This window comes from Bos indicus, chromosome 9, assembly GCF_029378745.1.
Source record: "Bos indicus isolate NIAB-ARS_2022 breed Sahiwal x Tharparkar chromosome 9, NIAB-ARS_B.indTharparkar_mat_pri_1.0, whole genome shotgun sequence".
Taxonomy (NCBI): Eukaryota; Metazoa; Chordata; class Mammalia; order Artiodactyla; family Bovidae; genus Bos; species Bos indicus.
Genome location: NC_091768.1, coordinates 38,450,497 through 38,466,965, shown reverse-complemented (window position 1 = coordinate 38,466,965; position 16,469 = coordinate 38,450,497). Strand labels below are relative to the sequence as shown.

General features: G+C 42.2%; 1 protein-coding gene across 4 annotated transcripts in view; it reads right to left on the bottom strand.

The window, feature by feature from the left end:
* LAMA4 (laminin subunit alpha 4) overlaps positions 1–15,291 on the bottom strand; it is a 147,333-nt gene extending 132,042 nt beyond the window's left edge. For 2 of the 4 annotated variants that reach the window (XM_070795945.1, XM_019967185.2), the window contains exon 1: positions 14,499–15,102. In XM_070795945.1, the coding sequence (XP_070652046.1) occupies positions 14,499–14,693 (195 nt within the window). In that variant the 5' untranslated portion in view covers positions 14,694–15,102. Of the gene's footprint in view, positions 1–14,498; positions 15,103–15,142 lie in introns of those variants that run through there. The other 2 variants (XM_019967183.2, XM_019967184.2) reach the window with 2 other exon arrangements.
* Between the last annotated feature and the right edge of the window lie 1,178 nt (positions 15,292–16,469).

The window sequence follows — 16,469 nt, the reverse complement described above, 5'->3', positions numbered from 1 at the left end:
TTCTTGCTGCTCACACTCCCACACCCTAAGTTGTACCTGAGGCAGGGCATTTTCATGAAGCCTCAGTTTGAAAGCTACTGATTTAGTAGGTCTTGTGTTAAAAGGTCTCTAAAGAGATTTTTCCCTATGATGTATTTACAGTTCTACAATTGTATTGCAATAATATAGTACAATTCTACAGTAGCACCTCTGACTCCTCTGTCATCCTTGCTCTCCAAAACATGGCAAGTCATCTAATAAAATCTCTGCAATGACATCAGCATCTGTTTTCTCTGTTGTAGACCATGGCCACCATCTAAATCCAGACCCTTCTTACTTTCTCCTGGACAATTACCAATACATGTTACTCTGGTTCCAGGCTTCCTGTTGCCTACTGCCTTATCCGTCCAATAGCCCTTTTCCAGATCAGTGTTGATGAATTCTCATTGAGCTTCTTTATGGTTTGAAGTTTTCAGTGACTCATTGTTGTCCAGTCCCACCAATTTGGACTATCTCCCTTTTCAGAAGAACCTTGTGTCTTTGATCTTTATTTATCTGATCCCCTCAGCTTGAATTTTCCTCAGTCTTAAAGATTCAACTTAAATGTCACCTATTCCATGAAGTCACCTATGAACTTCCCACTAGAAGTGAATATTCCTTCTAAACCCTCCTAAATAAGAGTTTTGATAACATACCAATTTAGTTGTCGTACACTATTAGTTACTTATTTTATCTCTTTGACTGTGTTCTATGCATCCTTGTAGCATACAAAGCAAGTTGCTGAGGTAGTAGGTACCCTTTGGAAATAAGAAAACAAAAACATTGATGCTGATCAATCAAGTGTCTCTGGACACCTAAGGAATACAAAGTGGCAATATAAGACTGAATATACTGCTCTTCATATTTCAAAATATCTAATAAAATTAATTGTGACATGCTCATAGAAACATACAACTGAACTGAAACGCTAAATTTTTGTGTTTGTTTTGCTTTTGGCTGAAGTTAATACAGAGTGATAACACATTATTTTATCAGAAGCTCTCTTTTGCTGTTATAAATTACTTTGCCTCATTAAAAACTGAGATACTGCATAACATACTTCCCTTGGTAGGTGTTATTGACTCAATTATGTGTACCGCTCCCTGCCCTACCCCCATCCAATTCATATGTTAAAGTTCTGTGCATGATATCAGTGTATTTGGATGTAGTGCATATAAAGAGGTAATAAAGGTTTAGTGAGATCAGAAGGGTAAGTCCTTAATCTGATAGAACTGATGTTTTTATCTCACTCTCTCTCTTTCTCTCTCTCTCCATGTGCACAGAATAAAGGCCATGTGAGGACTCAAAGAGAGGATGGTCATTTACAAGTCAGGAAGAGAGCTCTCACCAGAAACCAATCCTGACAACTTGATTCCAGACTGCTAGGCTCCAGAAAGGTGAGAAAATAAATTTCTATCGTTTAAATCTCCCAGTCTGTGCTATAACATCATGGCAGCCCAAGCAAACTACTACAGTAAGCAAAAGAGTTCCAAACCAGAGACTAGAGGAACAGGAGAAGCAGTAGAGATTCTTGGGCCTGACGATCTGGGGAAGCACTGCTCTAACACCTTCCTTTCTCCAAGGTTAACAACAGACCCCACAAGTGACTGCTAGCAGAGCTGTCCTAGTTCAGGAGGGCAGAGGCTACCTGGGTTTGTTCCAGATGGAATCACTGATGCCTTGCCTGGTTCCTCTCAGCTCTTAGCCACTTTGAGCTGAGTGAGTAACTCACTTATTTCAGACATGTTATTTTATTAATATATAGTGCTTGAAAATTCCTAGGAAAGAAGTTAACAGCCTATATGTCTTTTAGGTCTGACTTGAAACCTGCAGTTTCTAAGCTCCCTTTCTTTCCATACTGTCATTTATAGAGAAAAAAAAAATTGAAAGATAAACAGTTTCTAAGCCTTCACTCAGTTTTCTTATAGTGGACATACTTTGTCTAATCACTTCCCCTGAGTCTCTGCCTTTACTACAGTTCAAGTTCTTTCTTTAGCTTTCTATCAAGTTCTTTCAAGTTATAGGTTCCTAATGTAAACTCAGGATGCCACTGAAGCGATTAATGTTTAGCTTAGGTGGAGATAAATAAATACATACACATTCAGATATTATGTCAATCTTTAAGGCTTTTCTGCCCAAAGAAGAACCTCCCATTGTTACTGAGATGATAGAGTGAGTTTACTCTGGAACTTGAAAAACAAGTCAAAGTATAAACATACCACTAATTCAGTGTTCTTTAAATAAACTCATCAGCTACTAAGACCACTCTGGCATTCCTGGATGATACCGGGGACCATTGTTAGCTGAGCAACTGTAAGACACTCTGAGATTTAGAAACAGATGTTAGAGGATATTTACAAGACAGAGATTAAAAGCTTGGAGTCAGATTCCCTGCGTTGTAACCTTGAATGAGTAACTCAATTTTTTTATTCAACTTCTATACGACTCAGTTTCCTCATCTGTAGACTAATAGTGCTAATAGTAGTACCTTCCTCATTATGCTACAAGCAAAACTAATAATAGAGTGTCTCAAACAATGCCTAGGACACAGCAAGTGCTAAGCAGGTGCTTAGGCATTAAAAGAATGACAGCTGTCCTGTAAGGTTGTTATAAAATAACAAGGGGCCCTCTCAGGGCTGAGGCTGCATCAGAGAGACCTGGAATCATCCAGGAGGGTGGGGACTACTCCACTGATGCAGGAAGAGACAGAGGCTCTGTCTCAGGAGCACTTTCCTGCAAGTCTCAGCCCCGTCTAGAAAAGCACTAGCTTGAGGACTAGCCTTGGCAATTTTCATTTTGGGGAACTAGCTCTTCCAAATCTCTTGTCAGTATCTTTCTAGTTTATATCAGAGACCATACTCCTCCCTCCCCAAAGTCACATCATCCTCTCTATAGAAAGCCTCCCTTATTAGCAAAAGAAACATTATAATCCCACTATTTTGAGTCTGGAAATACCCTGTTTTCAAGAAGACTCCATGAGTAAATTCTCCCCATCTCCACTCCCTTCCTCTGAAGGACACAGAGTCTCCAGTGGTCCTGTTCCTAGGCTGCATGTGCTGGGAGGAGAGTAGTGTAGGAGAGAGTAGAAACCTTCCCTCTCATTTCATGTCTTTCTTGACATCCCCATCCGGAATACCTACTATGTGCTCGCCAGGCTTTCAGGAAGTGATGTTCGAAGCAGCGGTTTTCTTTGAAGCTTGAATTTTATTCTGAAGTGTACCTTTCCAGGTCAGGCACTAGTACTGGGGGGAACCTGTAAGCTCTCCTACTCTTGCAGCCATGATTTAGTTTTATATTTTAGGCCTCTTTGTAATTACGTCAAAAACACTTCCTTTTCTGGATTCTCAATTTCCTGAAGTCCATTAAAGTCTAAGCCCAGCTGCACTTTTGAGACTAGTGGTTCTCATCCTTTAATGTGCCTGTGAACAACCTGGGCATCTGGTAGAAAATGCAGATTCTGATTCTTGAGTGGGACCTGGGAGTCTGCATGCCCAACACCAGCCCATGTGCTGCTGGCGCTGCTGCCCTTGGGCCATGCTTGGTGTCTCCATGACGTCAACTCCTCCTCCCCATAGTCATTCACGCTCCTGGGCAATTCTGATACACTGACGATTCTGATTTCCAGAAAGGTCCTTTCAAAAAATATTTGGCAAAACTAATACAATTATGTAAAGTTTAAAAATAAAATAAAATTAGAAAAAAAAAAAAATTTGCTTTCAAATGTTGAGTTCTGATTTCTGCCCAGGCTAGAAAAGGCTATCAAATTAGGCTTCCTCTTTACCTTATCATAAAGGCTCAGTTGGGAGCAGCGATACTGTGTCTATTATAATACAGTGATTTCAGTTGATGTTTATGATGAGTCAGTAATCTCTCACTGGCTCTTCCTTCCTTTTGCAGAGTGAAAAGACAGTCTCCTCTCTGGACCCTCGGTCACAGGTCACTTAAGTGTTAGAAGACACATGGACACGAGTCCCCATGTCCCTCATCTTGTCTATTGTCATACTTCCTGTTTTTCCATGTGGAGCTTAATGCTTAGAGTCACCCTGAAGTGTCTGGAGAGGCAGACAGCAGTATCCAGGAACCCTGATGTGGGAGACTGTAAATGTTCATTGGGTACACTTAGGTCTCTGTCCTGGATACTGCCTGGGAACCTCCTGGGTGAGTCACCTTGGAAAGGCTCATGTCCATGGCTGGGCCAGTGCTCTGTTCTGCATTCCATCCTCAGTCCTGCCCCTGGGGTTCTGAGGAAGCAGGAACAAGGACTCTGTTAAACCATTCCCATCCACCCTCTTCACCAGATCAGGACCCCATGTTTCCCTCTACATCTTTGGGTTCTAACTAGGACAGAAGCTGTCCTCTGAGTGATTCTGCTCCTTAAGTTGGCTTCTCTTTAACAGTTTATAATTTGATCTATTTATTAGACAATTATAGAACTTTGTTGGTTGCATTAACCTTGACTTTGTTAATTTTGTTATATTCTTTTCGAGTCACCCTGGGAGATGAAGGGACTTGTTCAGGTTCCTTGAACTGATAAGGGTGATATGATTGTCAGTGGCATGGCCAAGAACCAGAATAGTTAGTTCCAGACTCACAGTTCAGTGCTTTTTCCCACTCTACTCAATTCTGGGAGACTTTCCTATTGATAATTCAACTTAAGGTTAACTAGAAACAGTGAAGAGTGAAGTGATAGTATATTGCATGCATGCCTGCTTAGTCATGACTGATTCTTTGCAACCCTATGGACTATAGCCCGCTAGGCTCTTCTGTCCATGGGATTCTTCAGGCAAAAATACTGGAGTGGGTTGCCATTTCCTCCTCTAGGGATAGTATATTAGAAGTAATCAGTTTTTTTTTTTTTCTTAAAGATATCTATATCTATTTATCTATCTATCTATCTATGTATCAGTTCAGTTCAGTTCAGTCGCTGAGTCGTGTCCGACTCTGTGACCCCATGAATTGCAGCACACCAGGCCTCCCTGTCCATCACCAACTCCCGGAGTTCACTGAGACTCACGTCCATCGAGTCAGTGATGCCATCCAGCCATCTCATCCTCTGTCGTCCCCTTCTCCTCCTGCCCCCAATCCCTCCCAGCATCATGGTCTTTTCCAATGAGTCAACTCTTTGCATGAGGTGGCCAAAGTACTGGAGTTTCAGCTTTAGCATCATTCCTTCCAAAGAAATCCCAGGGCTGATCTCCTTTAGGATGGACTGGTTGGATCTCCTTGCAGTCCAAGGGACTCTCAAGAGTCTTCTCCAACACCACAGTTCAAAAGCATCAATTCTTCGATGCTCAGCCTTCTTCACAGTCCAACTCTCATGTCCATACATGACCACAGGAAAAACCATAGCCTTGACTAGACGGACTTTTGTTGGCAAAGTAATGTCTCTGCTTTTGAATATGCTATCTAGGTTGGTCATAACTTTCCTTCCAAGGAGTAAGGGTCTTTTAATTTCAAGGCTGCAGTCATATATATATTACTGTTGATGTTTAGTCACTAAATCATATCTGACTCTTTTGGGACCCCATGGACTATAGCCCTCCAGGCTCCTCTATTCATGGGATTTCCCAGACAAGAATATGGGATCGCCATTTCCTTCTCCAGGGGCTTCCTGACCCAGGGATCAAACCTGTGTCTCCTGCATTGGCAGGCAGATTCTTTACCACCAGGGCTCAATGGTAAAGAATTCACCTGCAAAGTGGGAGACCTGGATTCGATCCCTGGGTCAGGAAGATCACTTGGAGGAGGGCATGGCAACCCACTCCAGTATTCTTGACTGGAAAATCCCCATAGAGGAACTTGGTGGGCTATAGTCCATGGAGTTGCAAAGAGTCAGACATGACTGAGCAACTAAGCACAGCACACATATGTAAAACACTTAATGATTCCCAGTTCTAAAGCTAAAGATGATTAAGTCCCTTGAAACAATTTGAAAGAAAATAAGGCTGGAAGTCAGAAGACATGATTCCTGGCACTGCTGCTTGTGAGCTTTGTGTCCTTGAGTGAAGCACCTCAACCCCTCTAAGACTCAACTTCCTTACCTATAAAATGAGAGGGTTTGAATCCCTAAACTCCCCTTCCGGATCTAATATCCTGTGATCCCTTTGATTTTACAGTTCCCACTGCAAGGTCCAATAGAGTTACACATCCAGGATAACCACCCACTGGCTGGCATTCAAACAGGTCTCCTCTGTGCTGAACTCTGTGCTGCAGTAGAGGCTTCAGGGCTTGTCTCTGGTTTAAGTCGCATTTCAAGGTGTCTGCTGGCATTAGTCACAACAGACAATAATTCCAAGGGAACAATACAGAATGAGGCAATCATTCATGCACCACAAAGAAACACTGGCCGGTCTCCAGGCTTTCAGACTCAGTTCAGCCTCCAAATAACAGGCACTTAGCACCTCACCTGTGACCTGAGGATTGACAGAATCACAGATGACAGAACCGCTCTGCTGTTCCCAGACTAATAGCATACCAACAGGAAGAGAGGTTACACTTAGGGCACACTTAGCTTGTCAGATTATAGCACTGTTTATCAAAGAGTAGCATACACACTGGGACTGTGAATCTTGAAAGGCACTATAGAATAATTCTGCTATGGAAGAAGAAGCCAGCCATGATTTTAAACCCTGATTTTGCTCTGGCTCTTGTGATTCTAAATGGTTCTACAGCCCTGGCATCCCATAATTCAAAGCTTTGCTAGACAGTTGTCTTGCCTTCTGCTGGTGTCTATAAAATGCATCCTTTGGTCCCACATTTAGCTTTTTAGAGCTGCTCAGTGCAGGGTGCCATGCTGTAGTTCACTTTGTAAATAGACAACAGCATAGCACGTAGCAGTCACGTCCACGGTGAATTTAAGTGAGGACGTCTTTGATCTCTAGACATCCCGATCTCCTTTAAAGCAGCCATGCCACTCCCTGTAATGGAGGGCATAATTTCAAAATAAATATTAATATACAGAGTCTGCACTGTGCTCGAGAGTCCTGTTAGCTGTAGAATGCAGCACGGATCACTGCTCTAGTCTCCAAGAGACTTGGGCTAATGCAGCTTTTAATGTTATGGGATTTCTCCAACTCATTGGTTCCCATGGAGTCATAAACGTTGATACTTGACTCCATTTAGGTAAACACTAGAATCTCTAGCTTCCAAGAAAACACAACACACAAACTAAGAAATTCCTGGAAGTGAAAAGAGGGCCATATTGCATGTTACTCAATATGACCACTCCTCTCTTTTTTTTTTTTTTTTAAGAATTTATTTCTTTGTGTATTTTTTTTTCCTTTACGTACAGGATTTGGGCTTTAATATGGACATTTTCCCACTACCATTCATCTTTGGAATGCTGTTTTCCCCAAGTTTCTCAGGATAAAAAGACTCAGATTCAGAGCTGCACTGCTGGCAGCTGAATTTCATTAAGACTTTGATGGGAAACTTAAGTTGGAATTACAAACATCTGTGGTTAAACTTCCCTTTAGTAAACCATTTCCCAGAATTTAACTGTACCACACGAGGAGCAAAAAGAAAAAACAGCTGAAAAAAGAATGCTGCTCTTTGGCAAATGCTGGAGTAGATACTTAAATATTCTTCTATGTGATGACTATATCTCAGTCAAGTAGCAGATTACCTGCTTTAGAAAACACGTGATTGTTTGGAAATGCTAAGTTTTGGAACTCAGAGCATGTGCTGATGATCTGATTTTAATGGTTTCTGATCAATCAAATGTCTCAGAATTATGTCTGGCCATCATTATTTGGTTACTTTGAGCAAGGAAAAACTCCATTCCTAAAGGAGAGGAGTATTGTGGCATTATATGTTTAAGGAAATTATAACAAGTCAGATTTGAGGATTTAATTATTAATGGGGGAAAAAAGTTATAGTCCTTGTCATATCAAATTTATTGCGTTTTTTCTTTTTGTTTAACTTTTTCGAGATTTTGAAAAACTCATTCATTTTTCTTAACTACTCAGATTCCTGGGGAAAGGTTATGTTTAAAGAACCATTAGGGATACAATGATTATAATAATTAAGCTAGTTTCCTTCTCCAATGTTGAATAATCAACAAATTTGTAAGCCAAAGTTGAGAGTAATCAAATTTACAGAATAAATAAAAATTTAGATGAAAATAAGCAAATACTACAAACATAAATTTGCAGGTAGATAAAAACAGATAGTGGAAGGAAGAGGGTGAGGAGGGAAGGAGAGAAGAGAGAATGAGGGCAAATGTTGCATTAGGCAGCTTCTATACATAATTTCACTTAAATTTCACAAATAAGGCAAATACATTTGTACTCATTTTAAACCAAACAAACCAAGCCTCTGAGCTAATCTGCCTAAAAGTCAAACAGCTAGAAAGCAGGGGAGCTAGATTCCTACCACATCTGTCCGGCCAGATGCGCACATTACGCCTTTGATGAAAGGTGAATTTCAAATGTAAAGCAGAGGACTGCAAATAAACAGTCTTCAGGCTGAACTGGACCATCAGCTGTGCTTCCCTCAGGGCATTAAAAAAATTGAGTCAGCAATTTCACTGAAGAATCCAGATTCTATCTTCTCGTTAAACACAGAGGTGGGTGCCCCCAGGAGAGGCACGCTTCCTCTGCTGTTTCTTGGGCCCCATCACTCATAGGACATGTTCCTTTCACTGCCCAGTTGTTTTTTGCTTGGCCTCTATAAAAATCTGAGCTTCAAAACTTTCTCTGTCCCATAGGATCAGCAATTCTATTTCTAGGTATATACCCAAAAGAACTGAAAGAAGAAACTCAAATGGATAATTGTAGACCAATGTTCATAGCAAAACTTTTCATAGCAGCCAAAAGGTAGAAACAACTCAATGTCCACCAACAGGTAAATGGATAAACAAAATGCGATATATACATAGAATAGAATATCATTCAGCCTTAAAAAGGAATGAAATTTGGACACATGCTACAAAATGGATGAAGCTTAAACACGTTATAGTGAGTGCAGTAAGGCAGATAAGAAAAGACAAGTAGATTCCACTTATATGAGATACCTAGAGTAGAATGGTGGCTGCCAGGGCCTGGGGAAAAGGCTAATGGGAATTATTGTTTAATGTATACAGTATTGAGTTTCAGTTGGGAAGATGAAAAAGCTTTGAGATGGATGGTGGTGATGATGATGGATGGCAATGGATGATGATGAATGGTGAATGTACCTGATGTCATTTAAAAATGGTTAAAATAGTAAATTTTGTGTATATTTTACCACAATTAAAATTTTTTCTTCTGGTTACATCTGAGAACTTTAGGATCACAGCAAATGGAATTCTCTGTTTTTCAGCAATCTTATAATAAATTCTGTAATATAGGCCATGTAATTTGTGCTATTCATCTAGCAGGTCAGGTGTCAGTTGCTCAGTCATGTCCGACTCTTTGCGACCCCATGGACTGTATCCCGCCAGACTCCTCTGTCCATGGAATTCTCCAGGCAAGAATACTGGAGTGGGTTGCCATTTCCTTCTCCAGGGGATCTTTCCCACCCAGGAATTGAACCCAGGTCTCCTGTATTGCAAGCAGATTCTTTAGCATCTGAGAGCCACCAGGGAAGCCCTGCATAAATGGTCTTTGAATGGTATTTTATATACCTTCATTTTATTCCCAAACTTTGACAAAAATTATTTCCACATATAGTTCTATTTACCTAGCCACACTTTCCCAGATACTCTTGCAAGTTGAATTACTTTCATAAACTCCTTCCTAGCTGTGCCACTTACCAGGTAGGATGCCTGGGCAAATGCTCTGTGCCTCAGTTTCCATGTTTGTAAAATGAGATGATGACTATGCCAGTCTATTGAACTGTTATGAGGGTTAAAGGAAGTAACTCATGGCAAGTGCTTAGGCCAGTGTCCGACACATGGTAAATACTCAATGAATGTCATCTATAGGCCACGGTATTACCATTATTATTATTGTTGTTGTTGTTACTATATGCCAGTTCTTCTAAAATAATGTTTCCTACGAGCCTTCTTCAGTGTTTGATGAGTGGCTGTGCTCTGCTCTCCTACCCCAGGAGTAGTACTTTTTCTATATTACCCCCATGGCATTAGTGATAGTCATTCTTACAGAACATGAATTCATTCTGCTTTATATAGTGGCTATATATATATCTTTCTATCCTAGATTGCTTACTCCTTGAGGGTTGGAATGTGACTGCTTTTTTTTGTGTTCCTCCTGGCCCTTGCTTTATTGCTGTTTACATGGCAGAACTGAAAACCTCCTCTTTGGAGGATATTGAATGAAATAGGCTTCCCAGGTGGCACAGTGATAGTGAATCTGCCTGCCAAATGCAGGAGATGCAAGAGACGCAGGTTTGATCCCTGGGATGGGAAGATCCTCTGGAGTAGGAAACAGCAACCCATTCCAATATTCTTGCCTGGGAAATTCCACGGACAGAGGAGCCTGGTGGGCTACAGTCCATGGGGTCACAGAGAGTCAGACAGAGTCAGACCGACAGAGCACACACACATAAGTGAATGAAATAATGACTGCGTGTCAGGGTGGATGTGAGGGTGTCAAATTACCAACCACACTGTTGAAGAACGGTACAGAATGATGGCCCAGGCCAGTGACTGGAAGTCTTAGTGTGATTCTACAGAGCCTCTTTCAAAGTCTAGGAGCAAGATAAGGAAAAGGAAAGCAGATAGTGAAAGAGATCTAAGCTGTCTTTTAATAAACATACTGCAGTCCTTTAGTGGCCAGGCACCTAACTATGTGTTGGAGTACAGCATCACAAATAGACCATGAAGGGAGTCTAGAAGAAAAGTACATCAGAATGAGTCTCCTTCATAGTGCTTGTCTTTAGCAAGCAGGTTGTCTCATGCAGGGTATACTTGTACATGCAGTTCATGGGGCACAATTTTCTTGGAGGGAAGCTAACAGCAGCAGCAGCAAAACCCAGGAGATAAACTAGGTTTATTAGGAGATAAACTCCTGTTTTCCCCTGTCAGAGAAGTTTGCTCAATATTGTCAGTTATTTCCCTTATTTTCTCAATAACCTACCAAAGGCAGTAACAGTGCTGTAGCACTCCACCACTTCACACTTTGCCCCTCCAGCAGAGTCCCCATTCTCCTACTGAGTCTCTGGGTGGCTTCTTTCCAGCCACAAAGAATATAGACAAATGGTGATATTAAGTAAAACAGCACCATAAAGTCCTGAGAAATATGCCCAACTAATGGTTTCTTTTAATCAACCTCTAACCTAGAGTTTGTGACCTTGTTTAACTCCTGCTTCTTTCTGATAGACAAGAATGTCACTCTTTCCAAGGACACTTGGATACCCTCCTCTGGGGATGTTACTCTCTCTGTCCCTGCATCCCCGCCTGTTCTTCTGCGTCTCCATATTGGCCACGAAGATTTGTGCCTAGTTTCAATTGTGCCTATTATTCACTTGTATAATAAAATTAAGACTTTGTTTTCTTAAATGTGGAATATTAGGATACTAAATCTACTTTATGACACTACCTAGTTTCCCCTTTCCCCACCCCTACCTACTGAAAATCATTGTTGTCACCAAATACTCAGGAATAATGGACTCAGTAAATTATCTGCTTATATAAAAAAAAAAAGCTAGTGTTTTCCTCACCTAGATAGTGAGGAAATCCTGCCAACTAGCACAGAGTTACCCATGGGTGCTCCTCTTTTCACATTCTCTGCATCCTGAGGGAAGCTTGTGCTTATTTTAGAAGGTAGGGAGGGGCCTTCCTTCTTGGTCAGCCAGCACATCCCATCCTTTTCCTCAATGTACATTTAGTGCGTATGTTCTCCAACTCACACTGTGCACCAGTGTGCCTACCTCTGTGCTGAGGGTGGAGGGCTCAGGGGTGGAGAGGATGTCAGTCCTGCTATGGAGGAGCATGGGGGAGCCTTAGAAAGACCACCAGCCTAGCACCTTCCACTGCTCCATGCTTGCGTTAATATTTTTCTTCCTTCCCTTTGAAGGCAAATTGAGGAATAACCATTTATATACACATATATATACACACATGTATATATCCAATTCAAATAAAATGAATATTTTTAGACTATCCTTCCATCCACTTCTCGAACCTCCCACGAATAATGTTCTGTATGAACCCATGTTCTCTTTCTATAGATGAAAATACAGCCTCCTGAACCAATTCATCAGAGTGGCTGTACCATGTTATTAAATCTCCAGAATGTATTTGATTTCAGGTCTCCTTCCTGGCTATAAAGAGCATGGGAAACCCGACTGGTGGGGCACTGGGATCGCTGTGGGACCACAGGCTGACTGGAGGCATTATGTGAAACTATGCAGTGGGAACATAATTACCCCAATCCCACCCTTTCTACATCATATACTTTGAATGACTAATAGCTTCTTTCTGTTTCCCTAAACCAAAAACCTCAATGGGCATTCTGAACCTATTAGTCTCTGACAGTGTTACAAATTTAACTCACTACAGGACATTCTTTTTGATTGAAAAGGTACAGACAAGCAATATTAAGTAAAATAGCAGCATAAAAATAAACTTCTGAGAAATATTCCCAAATAAGGGTCTCTTTCAGTCCAATAATCCATGTATTGCTCATAATAATAATAAAGACAACACTTGGGATGTATAAAGCATTTCCAGTCAGTCACTGTGTTAAGCCCTCTATGTATTTTATCTAATTTCATCACAGTTAGTATATGAAGTATGATGTAGACATCAGTAACTTCTCTAAGCCTCAGTTTCTTTATCTGCAAGTTGGGCATCTGTAGTTTGCTCAAGGTAAGGAGCACAGAAGCTAAAATTTGAGCTTGGGATCATCAGACTGCAAAGCCTGCAATCTAAAACTCTGATGTGCTGACTTCATATTATTTCACTGGGTATGTGAGGGCATAAGAAATTGTTTGGGGTTTCAGCAATAAATTTAAGTTTCCCTAAGAATAAAATAATGATTTTCTTACTTTTTGTGAGAGGAGAATTACAAAAAGTTATGTGTGCCTGTCTTTTTAGAATTAGCAGGTAAAAATACAGAATGCCCAGATAAACTGAATTTCAGATCAACAATGAAAAATCTTTTTAGCATAAATACATCTCATGAAATATTTGAGATATAACTAAAAATCTATTTGTTGTTTTTCTGAAATTCAAATTTAATTGGGTGTCCTGTATTCTGTCTGGCATTCCTACTCTTAAGTCAAGCATTTCATCCTGGAACTTTCCACACTCAAAGCAACAGGTGGAGATAATGCTTCCTGAGGGGTTGATTCCAAGCCTGTAGAGAAGTGAAGCCTTCCCACTGTGTGGAGTGTCTCCCGATCTGGCTTCTCTCCGAATCTGAGTACAAAGTTGACTAGAAGGCATGCCTCTCTTTCTCATGGGGATTACATTTCACATCACAATAGGGGTTAGTATGCTCTGGCCCTACCCATCCTCCCCTCCTTTTAGGGCGTGGGTAGAGCTCACTCCTGGAGAAGGACCATCTTCACGCAGCATATCTTATCAGTAGTAATTAATAAAGCTACAGTTATACTAACAATTAGTAGGACTAGTAGCATCCAGACTTCAGTGCTGTTAGAAATGGCATCAATCCACATAATAGCTTTGGTTCTACAGTTGCTGTAACCATAGCTATAGGGTGTGTGTATGTGTGTCTTCTTAGGTCAACTGCTCTTTCTTTTCCCATGAACTTAGGTGACTTCATTTTCCTCCTACTTAGCATCCCCCACGCACTGGACATGCTATTGTCTGTCTTGGCTAAAGGAGCTTTTAAATCACTTACTCTGGATCCATCTTCCTTTACCCAATTTCTACACTTTGGTTATGTTTTCAATGTAAATGCTATTGCAAGGAATTCAAACAACAGCTCTTTGACTATCATCAATAGCATATATTCATCATTTTTACATTTGGTTTGGGGCTTGACTTTCATCATGACCTCTTGTTTCTGGAATATAATGGCCCCTGTCTATTTAAGGTATTTGCTCTGCAGTTTCCTAACAGCTTCTTTGGTGCCCTCACCCACCCCTCACCCTCCTCTGTTGCTGAGGACCTTCTGATTAATTTGTGACCGAAAGATTGGCTGCGCACTGCTGTTCCTACTGTCCTAATATCACGGAGAGGAGGAGCAGGAAGCCAGTGGCAGGGCACGCACATTATGAGGTGTGACTTGACAAAAATGCCTCTACTGGAACATACAAACGGCAGAAAGTCACAGAAGTGCCGCTGTGGCCCTAGGTGAGAGTCTAGCCTACTGACTCAGAGTATTCAGGACACATGCCCTTTTGCCAGCTCGAACAAGGACGTGTTCCAAAGTCTCCGCTCTCAACTCACAAAGTCCAAATCCAAAGTACAAAGTAAAACTCTTTATTTCAAGTTTCTGAACTGACCTCGTCCAGGTGAAACTCTCAAGGCGGGTGGAAAAGGGAAGGCGGGGGAGGGGAACAACGAGTGTGGCACACGCAGCGCGGGGCGCAGGTGCCCCAGTCGGGTGACAACGGCAGGGGCACTGTACCTTGGGAGCAGGCGGCAGGCTTCCGGGAGCCACGCGGGGCTCGCTGGTCTCAGGCGGGTCTAGTCGGCCGAACGCTGAGCTCCCTTCGATGTCAAAAGGGAAGGCGCTGCCGTCCCCAGACGCGGCGCGGGAGCAGGCGGCGCCGCAGAGGAGCCACAGGGGCAGGACTGCGCACCAGGCTGAGCTCAAAGCCATCTCTCCGCTGACATCCGACAGGGCTCGTCCAGGGGCTCGGCCACTCTTAGTCCTTGCCAGTCCCCGCTGTGATGCGGTGGTGCCTCGCTTATGGTACCTTCTCTGCGTCTGCGGTATCCAGATGTGGGAACTCAGGGCAGCCCCGGGAGCAACTTAGTAGAAAAAGGGAGAGTGAGAGAGTAAGCTAGAGCCGGCCTCCCTCCCTGCCTCCCTCTCTCTTCTTTCTCTCTCCCCTCTGTTTCCCTCTCTCACTTTCTCTCTCTCTCCCCAGAGACACTGGCTAAAGAATGTACAGATGGATGAAGCTAAAGCTCAGCATGGAGCGGCGGATGGGTTTGGGACGAGCCCGGGAGCGGAGGCCACCTCCTGTCCCCGGCGGTCGGGTGGGGACTAAGGGTTGCGCTGCCCTGGCTTCCTTCCCACACCCATTCTTACCACTCCCTTTTTACCTTCTCTTCCAGGACCTCCCCCTCCAAGCTGGTCTTTCAGGCACTCTGGCTGGGCCTTTCCTGGCGTCCTCCCCTCCCCTCTCAGTTTGGAGCCCCTCCAAGTGCCCCAGATGAATATTCAGCTTTTGTAATTGCTTCCTCACTTCTCTTATTTATTTAGCTAAGGTGCCGGATGTCTTATCTATATTTATGCAGATCTTTTATGTGGCCCCGCTGGTTTGCAGGAAAGTGGGTGGGAAAGGGATTCGGGCTGGAGCCAGAGGTGGATGCTCCCAGATGGCAGGGAAGAGGGCACCCACTTCCTTGGGCAGCTTTCTCCTTTTCTAGGGATAGGCTGCTGCAGTCTTTGTGCTCATACCTTCCCTGGAGACTGGCTGGCCACCCTCTTCCTCCCAATAGTCCTCACCCAGAGGGCTTGGGAAAAGAATATCTTTCACTCCAGCGCTGGAAAATGACTTCATTACTCAAATGCATGAACTTTTATTTACAAAGAACATCTTGTTTTCCTCCTAAAGCGGTGCTTTGTAAGGGGCCCGAAACAAGGCTTGCAGTGTATGAGCCTGTCAAATATACTGCCTATAGCCCGACCTCTTCCTCTTGGCCTGTAATCTCATGCCTACTACATCTGTCTGTCATGTAACCTTTCCAAGACTTTGGGGTGAAGTTGAGCTACAGTTATGTTGGGGTACCCATGTGGATGGGTCAGTGGCCACTACAGCTAAGATACCTTTGCATTCATGGGCTTTATAAGGAGCTTTAAACATTTCCATGAGACCCAAACATGTCTTTAAAAGGATTAGATGGGACACTCATACAATGACACTTAAGTTCTGAGGTGTTTGAAATCACTCACAATTGTCGTGCAATAAAACATTTCAATAAACCTGTTAGCTCTATTTATAGGACAAAAATCATTTTATCTAAGACACTTAAGTTCTGAGGTGTTTGAAATCACTCACAATTGTCGTGCAATAAAACATTTCAATAAACCTGTTAGCTCTATTTATAGGACAAAAATCATTTTATCTAAGGATATACAAAGCAGCCATTTATTTTGCACCTATCATATGCCAGATACTTTGCATGTGTTATTTGTAAGCCTCACAGCATTTTTGCAAAATAGGACTATTATTTCTTTTTTATAGAATTAAAAAGGGAGGTTCTGAAAGACTAGGACATTTGCCCATCACACAGCTGGTAGAAAGCTGGACTCAGTTCTCACTGATTCCAAAACTATCTTTCACATTTATACCACACTGAAACTTGCGAAATAAAGGCCACAAATTCAGAGACAGAAGAGATGACATGTCCATTTTTTTGGAGTACC